Here is a 25,615-nt window from a genome sequence, read left to right on the forward strand (position 1 = left end):
AAAACGAGCTTTCTAAAAGCAAAATCTAATACAAATCATAATGGAATGATAATTCTTTTAAAAAAAACCACGATAAAACATATTTGTTTACTAAGTTCAAACAAAAGACACCAAAAATGTATGAAAAATAAGTTTCAGAATTTAAAACACCCTGTGTTAAACAGTGTTATTATTGATGTTGTTACGTCATATGCATATTAGTACATTTCAATGTTTTCAATTTCCTTAAAATGACATAGACACAGTTTTTAACTTCTTGAGATAGTTATTGTTCCTGCGAAATTAGCAAATAGATGTCAAAAATTTGCTGTATTGCCTTATTTTACCTAATGAATATAAATCATTATATATTAACAAAACACATATAAAAAAAACCTTACCTTTCCTTAAAATGGCGGCTGAAAGATTTCAACAATCATTCATGGTAATGTTATACCGGGTTTCTCTCTGTGTACTCGCTTTGCTGAGGTACCGGGGAATAAAGGATCTTTTCGGGGACTTTGAAATAAAACCAAATATTATAATAAGGCCAAAATAAAAAGTTTATTCATTTAGATTGCTAATGTCAAAAGGTGTAAACTCACAAACGACCTCTGGTCCTCTTTTGATAAACAAAATTATTGTTACATTAATGTAGGACATAAGGGGACCTCAGGGCTCCTCATGGTTATTTTACTAAATGTGACCTCTGCTCTCCCTACAGTAAATGACTTATTTGAATCTACATCTTGTAAAATGACATTAGGTGACCTTTAGTGGATGGCTTCTAGGGATATCCATCTTGTTATGACATTAGCTGACCGTTTCTATATTAAAATTATTTTATTGATGAAGGACCTGAGGTGACCTCTGGTCTCCTTGTGCATAGTTTTACTTCAGGTGACCCCTGACCCCCCTACCATGGCTGAATACCTATCATTTAAATGACATAAGGTCTCTGGTCTCCCTATAGATAAGGAAAATAATCATTTAATTGATGGGGACATGAACTGCCCTCTGGTCTCCTTATGGGTGTTTCTGTAAATGACATACGTTGACATCTGGACTTCATGTCATTTTAAGAAAATTTAAACTACATTGTCTTAGACCAAGGTTGACGTCTGGTAGCCTTTTAGATATTCCCTTTTTTTGCAACGTCAATCTAAAACTATTGGTGACCTCTGGTCCCCTTATCGATTTTTTTACTTAAGGTGACCCCTGGTCACCCTACCGTGAATAACCTTAGCGAATCTCCATCTTGTAAAATCATCTGAGGTAACATCAGGTAGTGAAAAAATGGATGAAGACTAATTAATCTCTATCTGCAAAATGCATCTGCCGACCTCCAGTTTCCGTATTGATTTACAAAATCACTACGACAATTGTGTAGGAAATACATGTAAGGAGGTGACTTCTCTTTCTCTCATGATATTTCAATTACTACAGTGGATGACCGGTAGCTCTCAATCCTGTAAAATGACATAAGGGGACCCCTGGTCACTCTACAGTGGATGACCGGTCACGTACCATCGTGTAAAATGACATAAGGTTCACAAAATCATAACGACATTTGTGTGGGAAATACATGTAAGAAGGTGACTTCTCTTTCTCTCATGATATTTTTGTTAAGGTGACCCCTGGTAACCCTACAGTGGATGACCAGTAACTATCAATCCTGTAAAATGACATAAGGTGACCCCTGGTCACCCTACATTGGATGACCAATGACTTTCCATAGTGTAAAATGACATAAGGTGACCCATGGTCACCCTTCGCTGGATGACTGGTGACTCTCTATCCTGTAAAATGACATAAGGTGACCCCTGGTCACCCTACAGTAAATGACCAGTGACTTTCTATATTGTAAAATGACATAAGGGGACCCTTGGTCACCCTACAGTGGATGACCGGTCACTCTCCATAGTATAAAATGACATAAGGTGACCCCTGGGCACCCTTCAGTGGATGACTGGTGACTCTCTATCCTGTAAAACGACACAAGGTGACCCCTGGTCACCCTACAGTAAATGACCGGTGACTCTCTATATTGTTTAATGACATAAGGTGAACCCTAGTCACCCTACAGTGGATGACCGGTCACTCTCCATAGTGTAAAATGACATAAGGTGACCCCTGGGCACCCTACAGTGATAACTGGTGACTCTCTATCCTGTAAAATGACATAAGGTGATCCATGGTCTCCGTATTTATATAAAGAATAAATACAACACTGATTAAAAAAAAAACTTAGGTTACCTCTGGTCCCCTTAGGCATATTTCAATTAAGGTGACCCCTAGTCTCCCTACGTTGGATGGCTTTGGTAAATCTTCACCTTGAATATTTAAGCATTTGTTAAATCTGGTCTCCGTAATGACTCAAAGAATTCCAACATCAATATAAAAACATTGATGACGTCACTTATTCATTTTCACTTAAAGTGACCCTTTGGTTATCCTACAGTGCATAACCTTAGTGAATCTTCATCTTGTAAAATGATCTGAGGTAACACCAGGTAGTCAAAGATATGGATGAAGACTGATTAATCTCCATCTGCAAAATGCATCAGCCGACTTCCAGTTTCCGTATATATTGATTTACAAAATTATTACGACATTTGCGTAGGAAATACATGTAAGGAGGTGACTTCTCTTTTTCTCATGATATTTCACTTAAGGTGACCCCTGGGCACCCTACAGTGGATGACCAGTCACTTTCCATCGTGTAAAATGAAATAAAGTTCACAAAATCATAACGACATTTGTGTGGGAAATACATGTAAGCCGGTGACTCTCCAAAGTGTAAAATGGTATAAGGTGACCACTGGTCACCCTGCAGTGGACGACCGGTGACTCTCCAAAGTGTAAAATGACATTAAGTGACTCCTGGCCACCCTGCAGAGGATAACCGATGACTTTCCATCGTTTAAAATGACATACGGAGACCCTTGGTCACCTACAGTGGATGACCGGTGACTCTCCATCGTGTAAAATGGTATAAGGTGACCCCTGATAATTCTACAGTGGATGACCGATGATTCTCCATCGTGTAAAATGATATACGGGGACCCCTGGTCACTCTACAGAGGATGACCGTTGACTCTTTAAAATGATATAAGTTGACTAGTGAGCACCCTACTGTGGATAAATGGTGACTCTCCATCATGTTATATGACATAAGGTGAGAGTCACCGGTCATATACTCTAGGGTGACCAGGGATCACCTTATGTCACTTTACAGGATGGAGAGTCACCAGTCATCCACTGAAGGGTGTCCACGGGTCACCTTATGTCATTTTGCACAATGGAGAGTGACCGGTCTTCCACAGTAGGGTGACCAGGGGTCATCTGATGTCATTTTACATTATGGGGAGTTACCGGTCTTCCACAGCAGGGTGACCTGGGGTCACCTTAACAGAAATATCATGATAGAGAGAAAGAGAAGTCACCTTACATTTATTTCCCACACAAATGTCGTTATGATTATGTGAACTTTATGTCATTTTACACGATGGAGAGGAACTGGTCATCCTTTGTAGGGTGACTAGAGGCCCCCTTATATCATTTTACAATATAGAGAGTCACCAGTCATTTACTGTAGGGTGAGCAGGGGTCACCTGATGTCATTTTACAGAATGGAGAGTCACCAGTCATCCATTGAAGGGTGTCCACGGGTCACCTTATGTCATTTTGCACAATGGAGAGTTACCGGTCATCCACTGTAGGGTGACAAGGGGTCACCTTAACAGAAATATCATGAGAGAAAGAGAAGTCACATCCTTACATGTATTTCCCACACAAATGTCGTTATGATTTTGTGAACCTTATGTCATTTTACACGATGGAAAGTGACTGGTCATCCACTGTAGGGTGCCCAGGGGTCACCTTAAAAAGGTTCGATCCTGCTAAATTTGAGTTTGCCGCGCAACTCGAGCTACCAAAAAACGGGTCATACGTTGTAAAATTTTGCATTATGAAATTAATGCAATTAACAACTATTCTTCAAAAGATAATCATAAACTAAAGTGATTAATAACAAATAATGCTTAATAGATGTTATTTAATCAATACTACTTCATATTGAATGTTCGTAAAATTTTACGACATCAGTGACAGCGAACCAGTCTACAGTGTCGTATGCTTCGAATGTAAACAAACAATGGTGTTTACATCATCGAAAAGGAAAAAACGAGAAAAGAACGTTGTTAGTGCAACAAAAGCTAGATGGGTGATTAAGAAACAATCGGCCCAGATATCGGAAGAGCATAATTATGCTAATGCAGGTACATGTAACGCTACATCATCCCTGTCTCTAAATCTTCAGGACCTAAACAACATCGTCGCAGACGAAGAAGTTGACGATGCCAATGCCGACACAGACGACGGTGATGACTGTGAATCAAAACATTCAAGCATGCCATGGGACAGTGGAAGACGCGTCGTTGAGCTTGGGGTTCTTCCCAACGCGTTGGCGTCCTGCAAAAACTGCACAAACCCCCTCCAACTGTCACATGCCACCTCAATAAGAACGTACGGTCTTGCTGCCATTTTAAAGGTAGGCTACATGTACATGTATTTTAAAACTATGATATCACGTTAAATAAATAAATAAGGATGAGAAAAATATATAAATTTGAGTATATTGATGATTATGATATGTTGGGGTTTTTTTTACAGGTCCCATGTAGCAATACAAACTGCAGGTTCGTAAACAATGTACCCACAGGGAAACAACATGAAAAAACCCATATATGGGATGTAAACACTAAACTAGCTAACGGTAGGTTACATTTTTAGTTTTCTGATTTAAGAAATATTAACATAAATAATTTACTTTACTAAAATATAAATATATTTTGTAAAAACTCTCTCTATCTCTCTCTCTCCCTCTCTCTCTCTCTCTCTCTCTCTCTCTCTCTCTCAGACAAAGGGCACTGCATAGTTTGTTTTTTAATGCATTTACAGCTTTGATACATTCTGGTGTGGGAGTATCCGAAATGAATAGCATTTTAGCAGCTTTGAATATTCCCCAAGTTCAACATAAACTCGTCAGTAAGCGACAAACCGAGGTTGGACAGGCAGTGGAAGTGGTGGCAAACAGTTCTGTTTTAGAGTGTCTCGAGGAGGAATGTAACGCAACTGAGAAGTAAATATTTTATCTAACATTACACTATTTTAGTTAGTTTTATCCTCTTGGATTATATGGTTTATTCATATATAACTTTCTAATTGGCTAAAAAATTATTCTATATTGTATAAAGAATGTTCCCTACCTCACAGTAAGACTAACATCAGAAATATATTAATCTGCCTGACTTTACGTTTGAATTTCTTCTATCCAACCAAATGCCGCGTTACAACCAGAATTAAATTATTATACAATAGAATATTTACTATACTATTAATTTTTTTAATCATGGGTCATTATGCCTTTAACATCTCTTGCATTATATATGCATCCTGGTATTGATTTTTATCTGAATATAAACTATAAATTTTCAGAGAAACTGGCTCTAAGGATATTTGTGTCTCTGTCGATGCTGGATGGCAAAAACGGGGAAGTGGGAAAGCCTATGATAGCATGTCAGGTAAAATCATGGAGCACCAATTTTAATGCTATAAAATTAAGGACATTTGTAAATATTTTAGAAATTGATGAAACATGACACTAGATATATAATACTCATTTTGTCCTGTATAATACATTCATGTATATTTGTGTTTAAGGAAAGCAACATGTAATTTATTTAAAACATTTTCACATATAATTACCATATCTGTCTGTCCCAGCTGTAAATGAACTTTGAAAAGGTTTAGAAGGTTAAAAAATCTTGGTTATATTGATATATATTTAACTTTAACTTTTTAATTTTAGGGCATGCAACCATGATTGGTACTAGAACAGGAAAGGTGGTCGGATACAGTGTTCGGACCAAATCCTGCCGCGTGTGCGGTCATGCATCTAAGACAGGGACTAATCCTCAGCCACATGACTGTAAACAGAACTGGAATGGTAAATATGTTTACAGGTGGAGGAACAGAATTAAATCACATAAGATTTTCTGATAACCCCTTGATCAACATCCACATGTTTGTCTGTCCATCTGAAAATTCTTTTATATATTATTTTTACTTCTCCAGAACAACTTGTTGAATTTAAACTAAATCTACCAAAATTTGCATATAAAAATCAATATGCAGAGCAATCTGATTAAAATCAGCTGTTTTGATACGCTACCGCTCTCGAACGAGCGGTAGCGTATCAGAACAGCTGATTTTAATCAGATTGTATGTAGAGAGCTTTCAAATTTGTTAATATGAAATTAGGATGAGGCCTTCTTCAAGTGGAAGATAATTATCAGAATTGAATAAAGAATCAAGGCGATATTGGGGTCAAAGATGTAGTTCAAATCAAGATGCATTGTAATATGTATACCGGTATATCAAGTTATTTCGAAATAAATTTAACCTTGTGTTTTAATAGGAAGTGCGAAAGCTATGGAACAGGATATGGTAGTGGAAATGGTTAAGGAAAAGAAGCAAGCTGGAATACGTACAGCAGCCATTGTCGGAGATGACGATGCCACAACCATATCTAAACTACACCAGACTGTTGGCCAAATATTAAGAAGAGGTCTGACAAAAACCATTTGAAAAAGAATCTGTCAAACAGCCTCTATGTCCTGAAACAAACCTACCCATCTTTATCAGTTAGGGTAATCAGGTGAGTTTCAGTACTGTGAGTTTTTCTAGACAATAATTACATTCATACATGTAAGAGTAACTAGTCCTCATATTATATACAATTTTCTTTCCCAAAGAACTACCGGTATATGCAATAAGGTCTTATTTCTGCCCCCTTATTTTATAAATTTGAAAAAACATAATATCATAAAGAAATTTTGATAAAACACAAAACTAAATATGCTAGTTACTTAAGAAATAAACAGCATTTTAAAAAGTTCACTGGGAAATGAACTTGGTTGGTCAGGGCTTCTCAGATTTGATCATGTACCAACGAAGTTCATATCAGGGTGAACTTTTTAACATTGCTGATTATTACTTATATTTACCTTTGATAATGGCCAACCATTCAGGATCATTAATATAATGTTGTTTTTATGTTTAAAATTGTTATGCATTAAGCGGGTGAGATTATCATTGGGATATGAACTTGGTTGGTCATGTAAACAAATCCTGTGAAGCCAAAAGGGCTCTACAAATAATATGATCATGTAACAATGAATTTTGTAATGTCAAAAACATGGCCTCACTGTACATTTAAACTAATATTCGCAAATTTACAGGTACATTCAAAAATGTTGGGCATATATGGTTGCTCAGAACAAACACAATCCTGCTGGTGTTGAAGTTGGTTTGGATGCAATGGGGAAACATCCGTTCGGAGACCATTCTTCTTGTTCGGACTGGTGTACACATAAAGAAGATCCCCATAAGCAGTACAAACATCTTCCATTTGGCCAATGCCTAACAGACAAAAATCTACAGGAATCTCTCGCTGATATCTTCAAGAAGTACAAAAGCCATTCGAAGAAGATAGCTGAACTAGGTTCAACACAGGCCAATGAAAGCATTAACAACTCTATAGCATCTAAAGCTCCTAAAAGGTTGCATTTTAGTGGATCTGCCAGTCTCAACTATAGAGTTTCAGCCGCTGTAGCCCAGAAAAATATTGGTCACACTTATGTTTCCAAGGTAGATAGAAATATAAATAGATGGAAACACTTATGTTTCCAAGATAGATAGATAGATAGATAGATAGATAGATAGATAGATATCATAGATAGATAGATAGAAACATGTATATCAGGCTTGGGGTAATGCTAAATGTAATGGTAATGCATTGCAATGCATTACATGTTTTCAAAATATTGCTAGTAATGTGTAATGCCACAAAATTAGCATTACAAGTAATGGTAATGTAATTCATTACTTTCCAAAATTGAGTGTAATGCTGGCATTACATGGCATTACTTTGCATTATTATGCTAATTTATGCATGTTCACTTTAAAAATGTGATGAATAAATGAATAGCTGAAAATGAATTTGATTAACTTTATTATAAAGAAGAAAGAAATAATTCTTGAAATAAAAATGTTGTAGATGTATTATTAAAAAAGATTATAAAATTTAATTTTTAAATTGTTCATTTTACTAGATATAACAACACAGTTTCATAACATTTTTATGAGTGTTGTTATTAAGAGTTTTAAATCATTTAAACAATTTACTCCAATTAGTTTGCACTTCAATAAAGATGTGTCAAGAACACACTATGCCCCCAGGATAACCTAAGTATCAAAACAATCTATTGTTATAAGAAGTGCTAAACACCCCAATCCCCTTTCCTATGCCATGTCCTAATAGAAAAAGGACAGGCATGCACCTTTAAGGGCAAAATGAATGCACTGTCCATCCATGATGAAAATCAAAATCACTTCCAATATTATAACCCATTTGAAAATATTTTCTCTCTCTCTCTCTTTGTTGTATTTTAAGTACATTAGTTTGGACTGATAGAAAATACAAGATTCATGTATTTCAATTTCTATTTTTGCACTTTATCCTAATATAAAGATTATCAAACAATCTTTCAGTCCTGGCTTCCACCGCTCCTGTAGAACGTTTATTTAGTATAGCTGGAAAGAATTTTAAACTAATAGGATGCAGTTAAAAGATGATAACTTTGATCATAAAGTGCAATCTTTTGTCTTAAAGAGTCCTCAGTATAAAGAAATCCGGTTAAAATATATGAAGAAATATAACTGGGAAAAACCCTCTGTTTATATTGTAATACAATTAAGTGTCCAAAATTATAAAGATTTGTCTAATCTGGGGAAATATCTCTTTTAAGCTTTTTGATAACCACCACATTATTCCATAAATTGTTTTCTATTATGCATGAATTCTGTGTCTCTCTTTTATATCTGATATTGTATCATGCCAAATGTCTATAAATATCTTTATACTTATGTAATATGCTGTTCATAATGCCACAAGATCATTATATATTGAGCGAATAAAGAATGACTCTTGTATATATAGTCATTGAATTTGAACCTGCTGTAGATATGTTAAAGAGTGTTTTATAATTGAAACATTTGCAAAAACTCTTTATTAGCTTTACTTTTTTAAAACAAAGTTATGGAAATGGTAATGCATTACTTTACACATGTAATGGTAATGTAATGCATTACTTCAAGAAAATCAAGTAATGGTAATGGTAATTTAATGCCCAAATTCATGAAGTAATGGTAATGTAATGCATTACTTTACAATGTAATTCGCCCCAAGCCTGATGTATATATATATATATATATATATATATATATATATATATATATATATATATATATATAAAGTAATATTATTTTAAAAAGAAAATCTATTTTAAAGAGTGTACATGTACATAAGATGGCTACATTTGTAAATTGAATTTTAACATTAATATGCGTTCATATTTGATTCATGCAGGAATGAAGCTAGCTAGCATGGCAAAACAAGTGTGAAATTATCTTTTTTTTCTGCAGTGCTTCCTTCCTTCTTTGCCCGTTTATAATATTGTTTTATTTGGGTGCAGTTATAGAAATTGCTGCTTGAGTCACCGTTAGACATTGCTGTTCAGGTGAAAACTGCTAACTATGGTCCTAATGTATAGATGTCTCTTGTATATCTGCAGTGGAGTTCACAATTTTTTGTGGAAATCAATTATTGAACGTGAGGAAAATGAGGGAGGGCGACTGTTTGAAACTGTGCGCAGGAGATAGAACACAGGCTTGTGGTGGGTCATGGAGAATTGCTGTATATGAAAATCCTCAATACAGACCAAGTGAGTACTTCGAGAAAACAATACGGTTAAAAAACTATTAAAATTTGCCGGTTTAAAATTTTGTTTCTGTTATTAATATTTTGATAAAATGTTGGTTTTCATTAATCACTATCTACGAAAATGAAAGTTTGTACCAAAATTCGGAAAAAACCAATCAGTTAGATGTATTGTTTTTCCTCCTATGGATACCTTTCTAATCTTAATGATAAACATTTGATAACCCCACATTATACTAAATACTTGGTTATATGTCCTCAATAATCGTTCGTTATCAAACGTTAATGTAAATGAGTGAATAAATCTTTCAGCTGCCATTGTAAGAAATAAGCTGTCTTTATTTCATTTAAAGAAAACTGGAAATGTTTTAAAATGTTGTATTTTGTTTTAAGACAAATACATGTTTGTATTTAGAATTTGTTGGTTGTTACATGGATCAAGAAGCCCGAACCTTGAACGAAAAGATGACTGTCTCCACAACAATGACAGTGGACAGCTGCCGAAAAACGTGTACGGACCTGAAGTTTAAATACTACGGTGTAGAGGTACGAAGTAATCAGAAAAGGACAATGATTAAGAGAACGTTCAGATACGGTAAATTGTTTCATAAAAGAATGCAAGTCTGGCAATAGAATTATATAAGTGTTGCATCATTTTGGAACAAACAATTAATTGTAAAATATGACATATAAAATTGAGTATTTACAGGTCGTTATTTGTCGAGCAAAATCGTGCATTGTTCTCAACAAGATTGTCAGAGGGTTACAGTTTATACACTCATATAATATATATATATATATATATATATATATATATATATATATATATATATATATATATATATAATTGAAATAAGAAAATCTTCTTTTAAAGAAGGTACATGTACATAAGATGGCTACATTTGTAAATTGAATTTTAACATTAGTATGCGTTCATACTTGATTAATGCAGGAAGAAGCTAGCTAGCATGGCAAGACAACTGTGAAATTATCTTTTTTCTGCAGTGCTTGCTACCTTCATTGTCCGTTTATGATATTGTTTTACTTGGATACAGTTATAGAAATCGCTGCTTAGGTCACCGTTAGACATTGCTGTTCAGGTGAAAACTGCTAACTATGGTCCTAATGTATAGATGTCTCTTGTATATCTGCAGTACAGTTCACAATGTTTTTGTGGAAATCAATTATTGAACGTGAGGAAAATGAGGGAGGGCGACTGTTTGAAACCGTGCGATGGAGATAGAACACAGGCTTGTGGTGGAAATTGGAGAATTGCTGTATATGAAAATCCTCTATACATACCAAGTGAGTACTTCAATAAACAATATGGGTTAAAAACTATTAAAATTTGCCGGTTTAAATTTTTTTCTGATAGTCATGTTTTGATAAAATGTTGGTTTTCATTATTCACTATCTACGAAAATGAAAGTTTGTACCAAAATTCGAAAAAAACCAATCAGTTAGATATATTGTTTTTTTCTCCTAAGGATACCTTTTTAATCTAAATGAATAACTAGTGATAACTCCACATTATACTAAACACTTTGTTATATGTCCTCTTTAATCGTTCGTTATCAAACATTAATGTAAATGAGTGTATAAATCTTTCAGCTGCCATCGTAAGAAAAGTTTAGTCTTTTTTCAGATTCTTTTTCGTATAAAAAATCAATCGTATGGTAAACTTAACCAAAACTTTACCATATATTTCCCTAAGAGTCATACATATCTCAAGTACATGTACATATAAGCTGTCTTTATTTCATTTAAAGAAAACTGGAAATGTTTTAAAATGTTGTATTTTGATTTGAGACAAATAAATGTTTGTATTTAGAATTTGTTGGTTGTTACATGGATCAAACATTCCGAACCTTGGGCGAAAAGATGACCTCCTCTACAGCAATGACAGTAAACAGGTGCAGAAAAACGTGTACGGATTTGAAGTTTAAATACTACGGTGTAAAGGTACGAAGTAATCAGAAAATGACAAATATTGAAAAAAAAGTTCAGATCCCAAGAAAATATTCCTTTAATGGGGAAAGGTAACTCAAAACACGTTGTACAATAAATTCAAACCACAATCAAAACAACAAATGTAGCAACGAACTTTGAACAAAATTACAGGACTTGTTTTGATTTTCAAAGTGCGTAAAGTTTGGGAACAAGTAAACGCACTTTGAATCTTTTTTTTTGTTCGAAGTGCAGTATGAATACACATCAACATTTTTTAATATCGAGGCACTTAACGCAATTTAAAAAAATGGGTAAATAAAAAATTTTGGATTTCGATTCCTCTTCATTTGATTTTACTGATTTTTTTACCCAAGGTGCGTTGAAACATTGTTACATGTATTTTCATTGCCCGTTTGAGAAATCATATTGGTAGTGTTTGAGTCATGGTTAGGCAAGTGTGTTAATGTGGTCACTGCTTACTATGGCTCTTTGTTATTAATGTATAGACTCGTATATTTGCAGTATAGTTCGCAGTGTTTTTGTAGATATGACCTTATACATGCAATAAAAGTGAGTGAGGGAGACTGTCTGAGACCGTGTTCAGGTGATAGAACACAGGCTTGTGGTGGGTCATGGAGAATTGCTGTTTATGAAAATCCTCGATACATATCACGTGAGTACTACGAGGAAAACAATTTGGTTTTTTTAAAATAGGAAATAAAAAGTATTGAGATTTGTCGATTTAAATAGATGTGTTCTCTTATTTAGTTACACGTTGATAAAGTATTTGTTTTTATCATTTACTATCTACGAACATAGAACTTTCTGCCCAAGTTCACAAAAAGACCAGTCAATTCGATATTGTAAATGTGTTTTCTGAGAATACCTTTCTATTGTTAAAAATAATGTTTATTATTATTATATTATACATATTATAGTTCATGCTTAGATCAGTGATATGCCTATTTTATTGTTCTGTATCAAACCTTCCTCTAATAAGTGTTAAAACCTTTCAGCTGCCATCGTAACAAAAGGTATGTCTTTTTTTTAGGCTTTTCCACCTCTGGTGAAATACATTTTGATTTTCTTTTTTTCTTTACATATTTAATTCATGGTGACTCTTTTTTTAAAATTATATTTATATAAGTAATTAAAAATTTATGTCATTTTTCATTGAATGTTATGACACAAGATTTTTTTTTTTGTCCTAAAATTCCAGAACTTATAGAGTTATTGCCCTTTGTTTTGAAAATGCTTGTTATCACTTCTCTTCTCCTCTCTCTCAATCATGAGATATATAGACTATGAACATTAACCAATGTCTTAAGTTAATTGTTAGGATTCCTCAATATATTCATACCGAAAGGCCCTGATGCCCCCTTTTAGCAGTTATTGCCCCTAAAAGTATTTAGAATTTGATGAATACACTTCCAAATTTTTTACTCTTCGTCGTAGAGACTTCGTACTACTTGGAAAAGGATAGATTGATCAAAATGACATGAAGATTGAAGTTCAAGGTCATTTAAAAATATGTGATTTTACATAAATAGTGCCTGTTTGGGAGGGTAACAGTTAATTGACATCCCGAGAAAACCATTGTCAACCGACGTGAAGTGGAGGTTGACGATGGTTTTTGAGGGGTGTTAATTTCAACTGTTATCCTCCCAAACAGGCACTATTTATTTTATTATACTAAGTGTCTTAATTTAAATGACGTGAATTCTAGGGCGAACCGTACGCGCCTAATTTACGATTATGTAACAGTTCGTGGTGTTTCCCGTTGCAAGTTTGTTGCTAACGCTGAGGGTAAAAGAACGAATTATTAACTGCGTATAAACCAATCAGAATTCAGTATTTCAAACGGAAGTATAATAAAATGAGTTTTCACATTTTTATTGTTTAGGGTAGTATTGAAAGTTGTATATGAATGTAGTAGGAATTCTTATAACATTATACAGTTGTTGACTGGGGTCGAGGGCAACAGTTGATCTGTCGGACCGGCTCGCAAACTGTTGCCCAAGGCCGAAGGCCGCGGGCAACAGTTTGCGAGCCGGTCCGACAGATCAACTATTGCCCGAGACACAGTCAACAACTGTTTTGTTATACCCCTTCTAATCAATAACACGTTTTTGCGGAATGTGACGTCACCGGTCAACAGTCTTTTTTAACAGTCGATTTTAACAGTTCCAATCTAACAGTTCCAGTCCAACAGTCAAAATGCTGGACTTTTTTTCGTATAGAGTTATATAGGAACTGTTTTACAGGGGTATAACAATTCAAAATATAGCCCATCAGCCCTACCTTGAAATAACGACATAGTAATTGCCCCTATTTAGACTTGTTTGTTATTGCTTTTCCTCTAAAACTATAAGAGCTAGAAACTTGAAACTTTTACACTTTTATAAAAGTGTCGACTTGGCCAATCAAAATAACATAAAGGTAATGCGTCAAGTTAATATGACAATTTGTGAATTATTGAATTTTCATATCTCAACTTTTAGGGTTGTATAGAAAAACTTAATCATGTATGTAGTAGGTTCTTCTTTAGACAATTAAAAATATAAAAAGGTTAGAGATATTGCTCCTGATATATGAATTGGCTGTTATTGCTACAACGCTGGATCAATAGGAAACTTTTACGAATGTCATAACATGTAGTTTACTTTAAGGATCTTTCACTCTATTAATACCAAAAGGATTCGGTGCCGCTATTGTTCGATCCTGATATTTTTTTTTATTTCGTTGAAAACATTTACAACTATACTTGACAGGGACATTGGACAGTAAAAAGAGTTGACCATGGCAAATGACAAATGTCAAAGATCAAATGAAAAAGTATCATTAAAAATCATTTGACTTTATTTTTTTAAACCGCAGAGATAGCATTTCATCGATTCTATTAAAACAAAAATGTTTTAGCATAAAAATGATGAGGAAAGACTTTTGACAGTTCAGGAACAATTAGTCTAATAGTTTACTGACATTTTGTGTAGTAACTAAACCATTAATATAGCAAAATAGACTAAAACTTTGCCATCTATTTTCCAGGAGTAATAATTATCTCAAGGATAAAAACTAAAAAAATCTAAATTTTATTTTAAGAAACAAGAAAAAATTGGAAATGAACTTCAAATGCATATTTGTAGAATTTGTTGGCTGTTTTGTGGATCAAGAAGCCCGAACCTTGAACGGAAAGATGACCACTTCTACAACAATGACAGTGGACAGCTGCAGAAAAACGTGTACGGACCTGAAGTTCATGTTCTATGGTGTAGAGGTATGAATTAATCAGAAAAAGACAAAGGAATAGGGAAAGTTCAGATTCAAAAAATGATCATTGATTAATAGTCAGATAATTAATTTGGATTTGTATTGTACCATTTTATTCAAAAAACTGTGACATATAAATATTAAGTATTACAGTCGAAAAAATATTTCATTTTCGTAATAAATGTGAAATGAAGTGTCATAATTTTAATATCACTTAATACCATTAATTTTCTTTTTAAGAGTAAACGTGCATGATATGGCTACATTTGTAATTTGAATTTTTACAATAAAATACAATGATTCATGCAGGTATATAGGTTTGCTAGCATGGCAGAAAAAGTGCGGATCTTTTTTTACTGCAACGCTTGCTACTTTTATTGCCCATTTGATATATTCTTTCACTTGAATAAAGTAATATAATTTGCTGTTTGAGTCACGATTAGATATTGGTGTTCAAGTGAACACTGCTGACTATTGGCCCTTTGTATATTTGTATCTTGTATATTTGCAGGTTGGTATACAGTGTTTTTGTGGAAATATACTAACACACTTCCAAGTAGTGAACAAAGGCGACTGTTTAAAACCGTGCGCAGGGAATAAAAGACAGGCTTGTGGCGGACCCTGGAGAATTGCCGTTTATAGAAATTCTTAAATCATTAATGTGTGTGCTCCGGGACAAGATTGTTTTTAAACAAGAAATAAAAACTATTGAAATTTGACGGGGTTTTTCTAGATATTGATTACATGTTGGCCTATGTTATTCACATTATACGAACATAAAAACCTGCATCTAAATTTGTAATAAGGCCAATAAGATATTATAAAAATTGTGTCGTGAAATGCCTTTCCGTCTGAGAGAAAACTTGATTATAAGCATATATTAGACTGCATACTTATTGGTATGCCTATTTTGGTCGTTCTTTATCAAACATTTTTGTAAATGGGTGTTCAAGTCTTTCAGTTTCAAAAGGAAGGTTCTGTAAGGAAAGATAATTCATTTTTCAGATTCTTTGTGTAAAAATTAAACGATTCATATTCATATGGCGGAATAAAGCAAATTTTTGCCATTTATTTTTTTAAATTTTGCAGACGTAATAAATATCTCAAGAATATGAAAGTTGTCACTTTATCATTTTAAGAAAATTAAATTGTAATATAACCATATACATACAAGCAATGGCTTTTGCCGTAATCAAATTCTTGATTTGAGTCAGTAGTTTGATGTGATAACCACTACGCCACGATGTTGTACACAAAAAGGTGTTGATATAAACAAATCCCAAATGCAATTAAAGCTTTATGTGACATACCAAAGCAGGTTCGAACTTGTGATATGCGGTTTACAATGCCGATACTTTAACCTTTTAGATTGGACGATATTCAACTAAGTCGATTAAATTAATCAATTTAACAAAACATTAAAAAAACCATTTGGTGACGTTGTGTTGCAAAACGGATACGTTTTGATATAGTGAGCTACCTTATTGTAATATTATAGGGTTTTGAAGTACATCGATGATTCGCTGCATTAAACGGCAATGTACATGTATCTTCCCGTATAAAACCTTTAATAAAATTGTAATATTGTAATATTTCTGTCATTAGAATATTCTATAAATTTTGAATATTTTTTTGTAGACGGAAAAAGTGGCAAACATTTTGTGCAAAGATGCTAATAAAATCTATTGCACTCGAAAATCGAGCTACATAATGAAATAGTGTGCTTTGTTTTATAAACCTTTTACATTCTAAAGTACTTCTTGCATGTAAGTAGAAAATACATTAAAACCCTGGAAAAGGCAGTTGAATATCCGTATTATTTGATTTACAAATTGACAGTGGAGAATTGTGGAGTAAAAAACCTATACAACCTTATTTTTCAAATTATACAATTAAGATACCCGAACTTAATATATTAGAAAATAGCAAATGTATTTTAGAAGAAAAAAAAATCATGCATTTCTTGTCAGCGTGATCGTTTGTTTCCAATAGATTGCCACGTACTTCTTTTGATATAAATTTTAATTCCAATCGCCTACTCGCTTGTATTTTGTTTTTAAAGTAAACTGTATATAATTTAGGAGTTCTACATTGATGGAAGTACTTAATAATTTTGTTGAATCTCTTAATTTCTATTTAATTTTGCTCTTTTTCTGAATTTGTACACGCAATATCTTCGAAATCACTTTGTTTGTTTTGATAAAATGTTAGATCGGATACAAAATATCCGGATTTATTTATGGCATATTTGGTTTTGATAAACGTCATTTACAAGATGTATTCTATGTTTAAGTTCATGTGTAAATGTATGCATATGTGCAGCATCTCAGAATAATGTTCAATGTGTAAATGATGTACAAGAGGCAAAAATATAAATGTAGATATAAATCTATTAGGTAATGTTTTAGGTGTGGAATGAATAAGAAGACACTGATTTGCAAAACGAATGTCTTTTTATTTCAACACCCAACGTCCGTCAATATCCAGATATCTACAGTAAGAGAGTCTTACGAGTGCAATGTTCTTTCTGCAAGCACTAGGCAGTCAGTTATTCTCAATAAGACCATGAAGTGTTGTAGTTGATGATTTGTGTGACTAAATAAATCTATTTTAGATTCTAATTTTGATTGTGAGAAAATTAGAGATAATTAATATAGCATTGTGTTGCTGTTTGAGAGGTCAAGAAGGCTGGAAGGAAGGGAGGGAATCAGAAGGCGGAGCATATGTTTCCGACCAAGTCCCTAACTGACATGACCACAATATTGACCCAGCTGGGAGCTGTTATTGTATAGGCACTGTATTTTAATCGTTGATTTCTTGCCTATATTTCAAATTATAAAAGAAACGTTGGCTATAGATTTACTATTGCTTCAATTGAGTTTGGAGGTGGGATTCCAAGACTATACATTTTTCTTGGTTTATGAAGACATGTTGCTAGTTTAGGCACAAAACGTAAATTGGCACAGTCATTAAACTAAACAAAAGCCCACCCGACCAACAGTTCCTTGTATCATTTTATATCAGTTTTTAAAACATTTCCCCCTTCTATTTCTATGTTTACAGGTGAAACCCCTCTTGGAGTCCCAGTATTGGTTCGGGGGTCAGAATTTTAACAATTTTAAATGACATTTTTTGTGGATGCTTTCATAGTAATCTTACAAATCGTAGCATTGTAGTTTTTCTTCAGAAGGGTTTTAAACAATTTTCCACATATTTCTATGTTAAACTTTGAACCCCTCTTTGGGCCCCAGTATTGGTTCTAGGGTCACAATTTTAACAATTTAGAATCGACATTATTTGAGGATGGTTTCATTGTATTTCTTCAGAAGAAGACTTTTAAACAATTTCTCTTTATATTCTCTGTCAAACATTGAATTACATGCACCCCTCTTGCAGCCTTTGTATTGGTCCAGGGGTCACGATTTTAATGATTTAGAATCTAAACCTTTTGAGAATGCTTGCATAATAATTTCACAAATGTAGCATTGCTGATTATAAAAAGAAGACGTTTAAACAATTTTCCTGTTTATTTTTATGTTAATCTTTGAACCCCTCTTGTGACCCCAATATTGGTCCAAGAGTCACAATTTTCACAATTTAGAATCTTCATTATGTAAACAAGCTTTTGTGTAAATATTGACATTTATAGTGCAATAGTTCTTGAGAAAAAGATTTTTAAACATGCATTTCCCTAATATATTTGTACGTTATATTTTGAACCCATCTTGGGGTCCCAGTTTTGTAACAATATAGAATTTTCTCAATATGTACAAGCTTTGGTGTAAATATTGGCATTTTTGGTACGGTGGTTCTTAAGGAAAACATTTTTAAGGACACGCACCCAATTTTCACTGTTTTGCAATTATGGCCCTTTTAAAAGGGCCTTTCTTTTAACAATTTAGAATCCCCGTCCATAAAGATGCTTTGTACCAAGTTTGGTTAAGTTTTGCCCAGTGGTTTTAGAGAAGAAGTCAAAAATGTGAAAAGTTTACAGACAGACGAAAGGACGGACAAACGGAAGGGCGGACAGACAGATGGGCGGCCGATGGACAACTAGTGATCATGAAAGCGTACTTGAACCTTTGATTCAGGTGAGCTAAAAGAGAGCTACACAGGACCAAGATAGTTTATGATGCTGCCATTATTTAAGGATTCAAGCACGAATTTCCTTTTAAATTTCTAATAGTAATTTATTAAATAACAAAAGTGTTCTTCTCTGTTAAATGAACGTTGGTTACTGTGTAACCATCATTGTTCGTTGGAGACCAATGTTCGTGGCTTTCGTTGGTAATCCTTGCTTACGAATTTACATCCCCACTAATGTGTATACAATCACTTGTTTTATATTTATTGAAATTATCCCGATTACACTACCAACGAAATTATGTCCCTACGAACCAGGAAAATTTTGACTGCCTACGAACATTGAACCCCACGAATAAAAATGATTCCAATGAAATCAATATTTTCACCTTGTTTTAAAAAAGTTGCATTCAATTAAAATGTAAATTTTTTGTTTCGAATCTTTTGTAATTACTAGTAAGTGGTTTTCAACTGTTTTGAGGACACAATTTTTCAGACATTTTATTAAATTCTTCTGCCGGTTCAGCCGTTTGCCGGTAATCTTGCACAATGCATTTGAAGGTAAAAGGAAATCAATATCATTTTGATAAAGGGTAACGTCTCTTTAAAGGTGGAGATAATTAAAAATATGTATAATAAAGGGTGTGTATTTTAATAATCATCTTCACAGAAACCACTGTATCAGAACTGCCCTTTAAAATATATATATACATTGTGTATATATATATATATATACGAGTTGTCCAAAAAGCATTTTTGTCATTTTAAATGTTGTTATTTATACATATTGTATATCTAAATCTTTGTCATAAAATTTCAATTCAAACAAAAGTGGTTTTGAATGTTTCCTATAGAAATAAATTAAAATTTTAATGTATCGTAGGGTTGCGGAAAGTACGCACGGCCAAGCGTAAAAATTGTCCAAAGTTTTTAGATATCAATATTTACAGTTTTCATAAAACATATCAAAACTTCATAATCTTCTAAAATGATGTAGTCTGTATGGTGTATGTCATTTTCATACGTCGTTTGAAAGTATTTTCAAACCAGCAGAAGACTTTTAAAAGATTTCACGGCATAAATATGTTTTTAAAAACGCCCGAAAATGCGACGTCATCTGACCGCACGGAACAGCGCACCATCATAAAATTTTGTCGACTGAGGTAAATCACCGATAGAAACAAAACAAACGATTGAGGAAACAGGAAAACATCAAAATATTTCGAGTTTACATATCCACAAGTGGCACAAGTGATATTCTGATGGAATATGCAATTGTACCATTGATTCATTTTTACAATGATTTTTTCATCTTTAATTACTAACTTGCATTACCACATATTCCACTACATGCGGATCGATAAGTAAATGTATGTTGTACACGAGGTGTATGCTCTCGGGGCGATGGAAAGGAGGTCAAGGGATGGGTATTGTTGCATGTCATGATTGTTAATCTATAAATCTTATTTTTAAAATATTCAGATTATTATACAATGCGAAAATAAAAAAGAGAGTTTGAGGGGGCGTAAACGTTCGATAACTTGATATAATGTTTCCAAGATATTTGGTTTCATTTTAATAATACGTTTTGAAGAGGACACCAATATCAGAGAGTATATAAAGCAGATAATTGTCTAGTTTGTTTTTCTTTCGAAAACAATTCACAATGTGGAAACTTATCATATTGTTAGTGGTCGTCTGTAATGTTAACGTCATTGGAATCAAACTTCACTTGACAGGTAGATCCTACAGCATTGTATTTGTCGATACTGTTTGTATATATAATATGTACATGCATAAATATGATTTTATTTGTTAAACCAAATTAACGAAAAAAAGGTTCTTTTATCACCAGAACTACATATAATATGAGCAAATACTTAAAACAGTCTGAAAACGTCGATAGGAACAAATGTTAAGTGTATCGGTGATCACGTGACAGCCGTCGGAGATGGCCGCTTAAAAATTCTGTCCGGTGTTTGGTTGATATATAGCCTAAAAAGGATCTTATTCCGTAAAAGTTGATTGATGTGTGTGTGTCATTGATTTATGTTGGATTCTATACATCAAAAATCGAGATCAGGGTGCAACAAACACACATGCAATGGAACCTGGAATTAAATCAAATAATCTAAGGAAAAACTCTGAGAAGAGTTCACAGCAGAGTGCGGCCAAAACCCAGACCCAGACCAAGACAAAGACCAACTCCCGACAGCTTGCAAAACCGGTTCATACCTTGACTCAAGTACCGTTAAATGATCCGCCAGAAGTAAATGTAACGGTGTCACGTTCTTTGAAAAATTTGCAAAATAATTTTAAGGAGATGCGAGATAACCAACAAGGTCTAAATGAAAACCTTAAATACGTCGGTGAGCAAGCGGAGTGCAATTATGATGATATTTCTACACTCAAGACCGAAAACATCAATCTACGCAGAGAGCTAGAGCTTTTGCGATCAGTGGTTATTCGTATGGATCGGAGGATGTCCATAATGGACAACGAAATAACCGATCTTCGATCCAGGTCTATGCGGGATAACATCCTGATACACAATTTCAAGTATACCCCTAACGAGGACTTAGCTGCCAGCATGCCGGCGCTCATTAAACAAACACTTGGGGTAGATGTCAGCTTCGTCAGAATTCACAGAAATGGAGTTCTTCATAAGAAGTCTGATCGACCTGTAACAATCACAGCCAAGTTGACTGACCGTAACAAAAAAGACGAAATTCTAAATGCGCAAAAAAGTAAAAAAATTGCAAGAGTCTCCCTTCCATTTTATATCACTCCCCAGCAGCCCCCCGCACTTGTATCCGCAAGAAACAAACTCTTTGACAAATCAGACTCACTTAAAAAACAAAACATCTCTGTCAAGATATCTAGAAATAGCATTGTTCTGCCAAACGGATCAAAATATAGTGAGGAGGTACCATTACTTTCCAATGCAGCTGTTCTGAAAATTGATCAGACCGAGAGTGAGCAACTGGATGACATCGTCACGATGAACACCGAACCCATACAAAAGAATGGATCGGAATTCTACGCAACTGGAACCAAAGTTGGGTCTGTAAACCAGGCCCAAAATTTCTACAAAAAAGTCTGCATTGATCCATATGTCGCCAGTGTAGACAGTAGAATACTCATCTACCGTTTCATGGAACAAGGGAAATTAATTGAAAACTATCATGACGATGGCGAGCATGGAGCAGGTCGTCGTTTACTCAAATACATGCGAGAAAATCAAATCATGGACGTTGCCATAGTTGTTACGAGGTGGATGGGGGAGCACATTGGGCCTCAACGCTTTACCATCATGGAGGGTCTTGTCAACGAGGTCGCCAACCTGATCCTTGAATAAAATATTCTACATTCCGTAAAAGTGTTAAAGTGAACATCTTTTTAATATAAACTTTTGCTTTCACGCAACCGTTTATTATTACGGAAATAAGAATGCCGCCTGAAGCTTCAGTATATTATAATCCGTAACCGGAATTATAAACTCTGTATTGACATATTTTGTAATTAGCATTCGGGTGGCATATCCGATGTAAATTTATAAATTGTAAATAACCAAACACCTAAGTACTCTCTCTTAACGATGCACAGATCTCTATATCTAATCAGTATGCACTCTCTATCTACTCTCCCTATCAATCTATTCTTACTTTCTAGTTGTGAACATGAGGACGACTCAACAAGACATACAGCTAAGGTAAAATATTCTCATCGTTATATTCCACCCTAAATGTCTGAGCTTAAAATAATATCAGCAAATTGTCAGGGTCTGCATAATTTTAAGAAAAGGAAATATGTTTTACAATACTATAAACAATTAGAATGTAATATTTTATGCTTACAAGATACTCACTTTACTATTGATATGGAAACAGACATACGTAATGAATGGGGATACGATGTTTATTTTGATTCATTTACCTCTCAGTCTAGAGGTATAGCAATATTTATAAATAATAATTTTGAGCACAAAGTCCATAATACAGTAAATGACAATTCTGGTAATTTCCTTGCCCTTGATATTGAATTGAGTAATATACGTGTAAGTTTAGCAGTTATATATGGCCCTAATGAAGATAATCCTGGTTTTTATAACATGGTATCAGAGGCTATAAATAATTTTAAGAATGATAATATCATTTTAGTTGGGGATTTTAATCTTGTATTAAACCCAGACAAAGACTATCACAACTATAAGCATATCAATAATGCCAAAGCTAGGGACAAACTGTTGGAAATAAACTCTCACCACAACCTATCAGATATATTCAGAGAACTTCACCCTGAAAAACTAAGATATACATGGCGCAAACCTCACCCATTCAAACAGGCACGTTTAGATTTTTTTTTGGTTTCAAATTCTCTGCTAAATATGGTACAAGAAAGTGAGTGATATTTTATCAAGTTACAAGTCTGACCATTCTCCAGTTTTATTAACTCTAAAAATTGGAAACTTTACTCATGGAAAAGGTCTATGGAAATTTAATAATTCCTTGTTGCATGATTCAGATTACATTAAAACCATTAATACCATAATCATGCAAATCAAAGAAAATTATGCATTGCCCGTATATAGTAGAAATGGCATTTCCACTATATCTGACTCTGAAATACAATTTACAATTAATGATCAGCTTTTCCTTGAAACTCTTTTAATGGAAATTAGGGGCAAAACCATATCTTATTCAAGCTTTATAAAAAAAAGAAATAATGAAAAAGAAAAAAAAATAGTAACAGAAATGAATAGATTAGAAGAAAACTATGAACAAAATATAGGTCTGATTAATGAAAAAAAAAAGGAATTGGAAAATTTAAGAAATCATAGGCTTATAGGCAGTATGGTGAGATCTAGAGCTAAATGGGCAGATGAAGGAGAAAAACCTACAAATTATTTTCTGAATTTAGAAAATCGACATTATACAAATAAAATAATACCAAAACTAATAATAGAGGAAGAGAATTTGAAAGAAATAACAAACCAAAGGGAAATTTTGAATGAAATTGAAAGTTTTTATAAGAATTTATATAATAAAAATGATGAAAACTTTGACTATAATCTAAATGAAATTTTAACAAACATTGAAATAAAAACACTTAATAATAAACAAAGAGACTCCTTAGAAGGTGAAATTTCCTTTAAAGAAGCTACAACAGTTGTGAAAAATATGGCAAATAATAAGAGTCCAGGTAGTGATGGATTTACAACAGAATTCTATAAAGTTTTTTGGAACAAGATAGGACATTTCGTGGTTCGATCTCTAAATTATGGGTACAAAGTTCGGGAACTCTCGGTCACACAGAAACAAGGAATTATTACCTGTATCCCAAAAGATGGTAAAAGTAAATTTTTTTTAAAAAATTGGAGACCAATAACACTATTAAACGTTGCTTATAAAATAGGTTCTGGATGTATTGCTCAGAGAATTAAAAATATGCTTGATACTATTATTAGTCCCGATCAAACAGGTTTCATACCAGGGAGATATATTGGTGAAAATACTAGACTGATATATGATCTTATGCAATATACAGAGGAAAATGACATCCCTGGTGTATTGTTAATGATTGATTTTGAAAAAGCCTTTGATACTGTTTCCTGGAAATTTATTCACAAATGTTTAGATTTTTTAAACTTTGGAGTATCCATTCAATCTTGGATATCTACTTTTCAATGTAATATAGAATCATCGGTCACACAAGCTGGATATCTTTCAAAATTTTTCATACCTAGCAGAGGATGTCGCCAAGGTGACCCGATCTCTCCTTATTTATTCCTACTGTGTGCAGAAATTTTGGCCTATAAGATAAAAAGTAATAAGAATATACAAGGAATAGTAATAGATGATACTGAATATCTTATATCTCAATATGCTGACGACACTGTACTAATTTTAAATGGCTCAGAAAAATCCCTCAAAACAACTATTGATGAATTGAATAATTTTAATACAATCTCTGGACTCAAGATTAATTTATCGAAAACACAATTAGTCTGGATAGGCAGCAAAAAGTATTCTACTGAAAAATTATGTCATGAAATGAATTTTCATTGGACAACACAATTTAAATTACTAGGCATCCAATTTGACGTAGATCTAGCAAATATTCCAAAACTCAATTATGATAAAAAGTTAGTTAAAATTAAAGAAATCATCAATCAGTGGAACAAAAGACATACAACTCCTATTGGTAGGATTACTTTGATCAAATCTCTTATTATATCACAAATGAATCATTTGTTTATTTCACTTCCAACACCATCAAGTAAATTTATTAAAGACTTAAATGAAATATTGTTTAATTTTCTTTGGAAATCTAAGGTGGACAAAATAAAAAGAAAACAAATTACACAAGATTACTCAGATGGTGGTCTCAAAATGATTGAAATAAATAATTACATCCAAAGTCTAAAGTCATCCTGGATCAGAAGATTGATAAATAGCCCAAATTCAAAATGGAATATATTATTAAATA

The 25,615-nt window shown here is 33.5% G+C and overlaps 3 protein-coding genes across 7 annotated transcripts in view; all 3 read left to right on the forward strand.

Annotated features, from left to right (window-relative positions):
• The first annotated feature begins 4,005 nt into the window (after positions 1 to 4,005).
• LOC136276592 (uncharacterized) lies at positions 4,006 to 7,382 on the forward strand. The gene is made up of 7 exons (XM_066088977.1): positions 4,006 to 4,531; positions 4,654 to 4,756; positions 4,942 to 5,122; positions 5,479 to 5,564; positions 5,852 to 5,989; positions 6,461 to 6,700; positions 7,284 to 7,382. Exons 1-6 carry the CDS (start codon positions 4,061 to 4,063, stop codon positions 6,628 to 6,630), a joined length of 1,149 nt encoding a protein of 382 aa, XP_065945049.1. The 5' UTR covers positions 4,006 to 4,060; the 3' UTR covers positions 6,631 to 6,700; positions 7,284 to 7,382.
• Positions 7,383 to 7,551: 169 nt separating this feature from the next.
• On the forward strand, positions 7,552 to 16,391 carry LOC136276593 (uncharacterized). Of its 3 annotated transcripts, XM_066088978.1 has the most exons (10): positions 7,552 to 7,692; positions 9,678 to 9,827; positions 10,239 to 10,369; positions 10,978 to 11,128; positions 11,435 to 11,450; positions 11,653 to 11,785; positions 12,296 to 12,446; positions 12,790 to 12,807; positions 14,920 to 15,050; positions 15,555 to 16,391. In XM_066088978.1, exons 2-10 carry the CDS (start codon positions 9,725 to 9,727, stop codon positions 15,693 to 15,695), a joined length of 975 nt encoding a protein of 324 aa, XP_065945050.1. In that variant the 5' UTR covers positions 7,552 to 7,692; positions 9,678 to 9,724; the 3' UTR covers positions 15,696 to 16,391. The 3 variants fall into 3 exon arrangements, with proteins under 3 accessions (XP_065945050.1, XP_065945051.1, XP_065945052.1); XM_066088979.1 differs by lacking the exon at positions 12,790 to 12,807; XM_066088980.1 differs by lacking the exon at positions 11,435 to 11,450 and having other exon boundaries at positions 11,655 to 11,785.
• Positions 16,392 to 20,766: 4,375 nt separating this feature from the next.
• The window catches only part of LOC105345066 (uncharacterized), a 32,652-nt gene continuing 27,803 nt past the window's right edge, over positions 20,767 to 25,615 (forward strand). For all 3 annotated transcript variants that reach the window (XM_066088691.1, XM_066088692.1, XM_066088690.1), the window contains exon 1: positions 20,767 to 20,865. In XM_066088691.1, coding sequence (XP_065944763.1) covers positions 20,793 to 20,865 — 73 coding nt within the window. In that variant the 5' untranslated portion in view covers positions 20,767 to 20,792. The remainder of the gene's footprint in view (positions 20,866 to 25,615) is intronic.

This window comes from Magallana gigas, chromosome 6 (assembly GCF_963853765.1).
Source record: "Magallana gigas chromosome 6, xbMagGiga1.1, whole genome shotgun sequence".
Taxonomy (NCBI): Eukaryota; Metazoa; Mollusca; class Bivalvia; order Ostreida; family Ostreidae; genus Magallana; species Magallana gigas.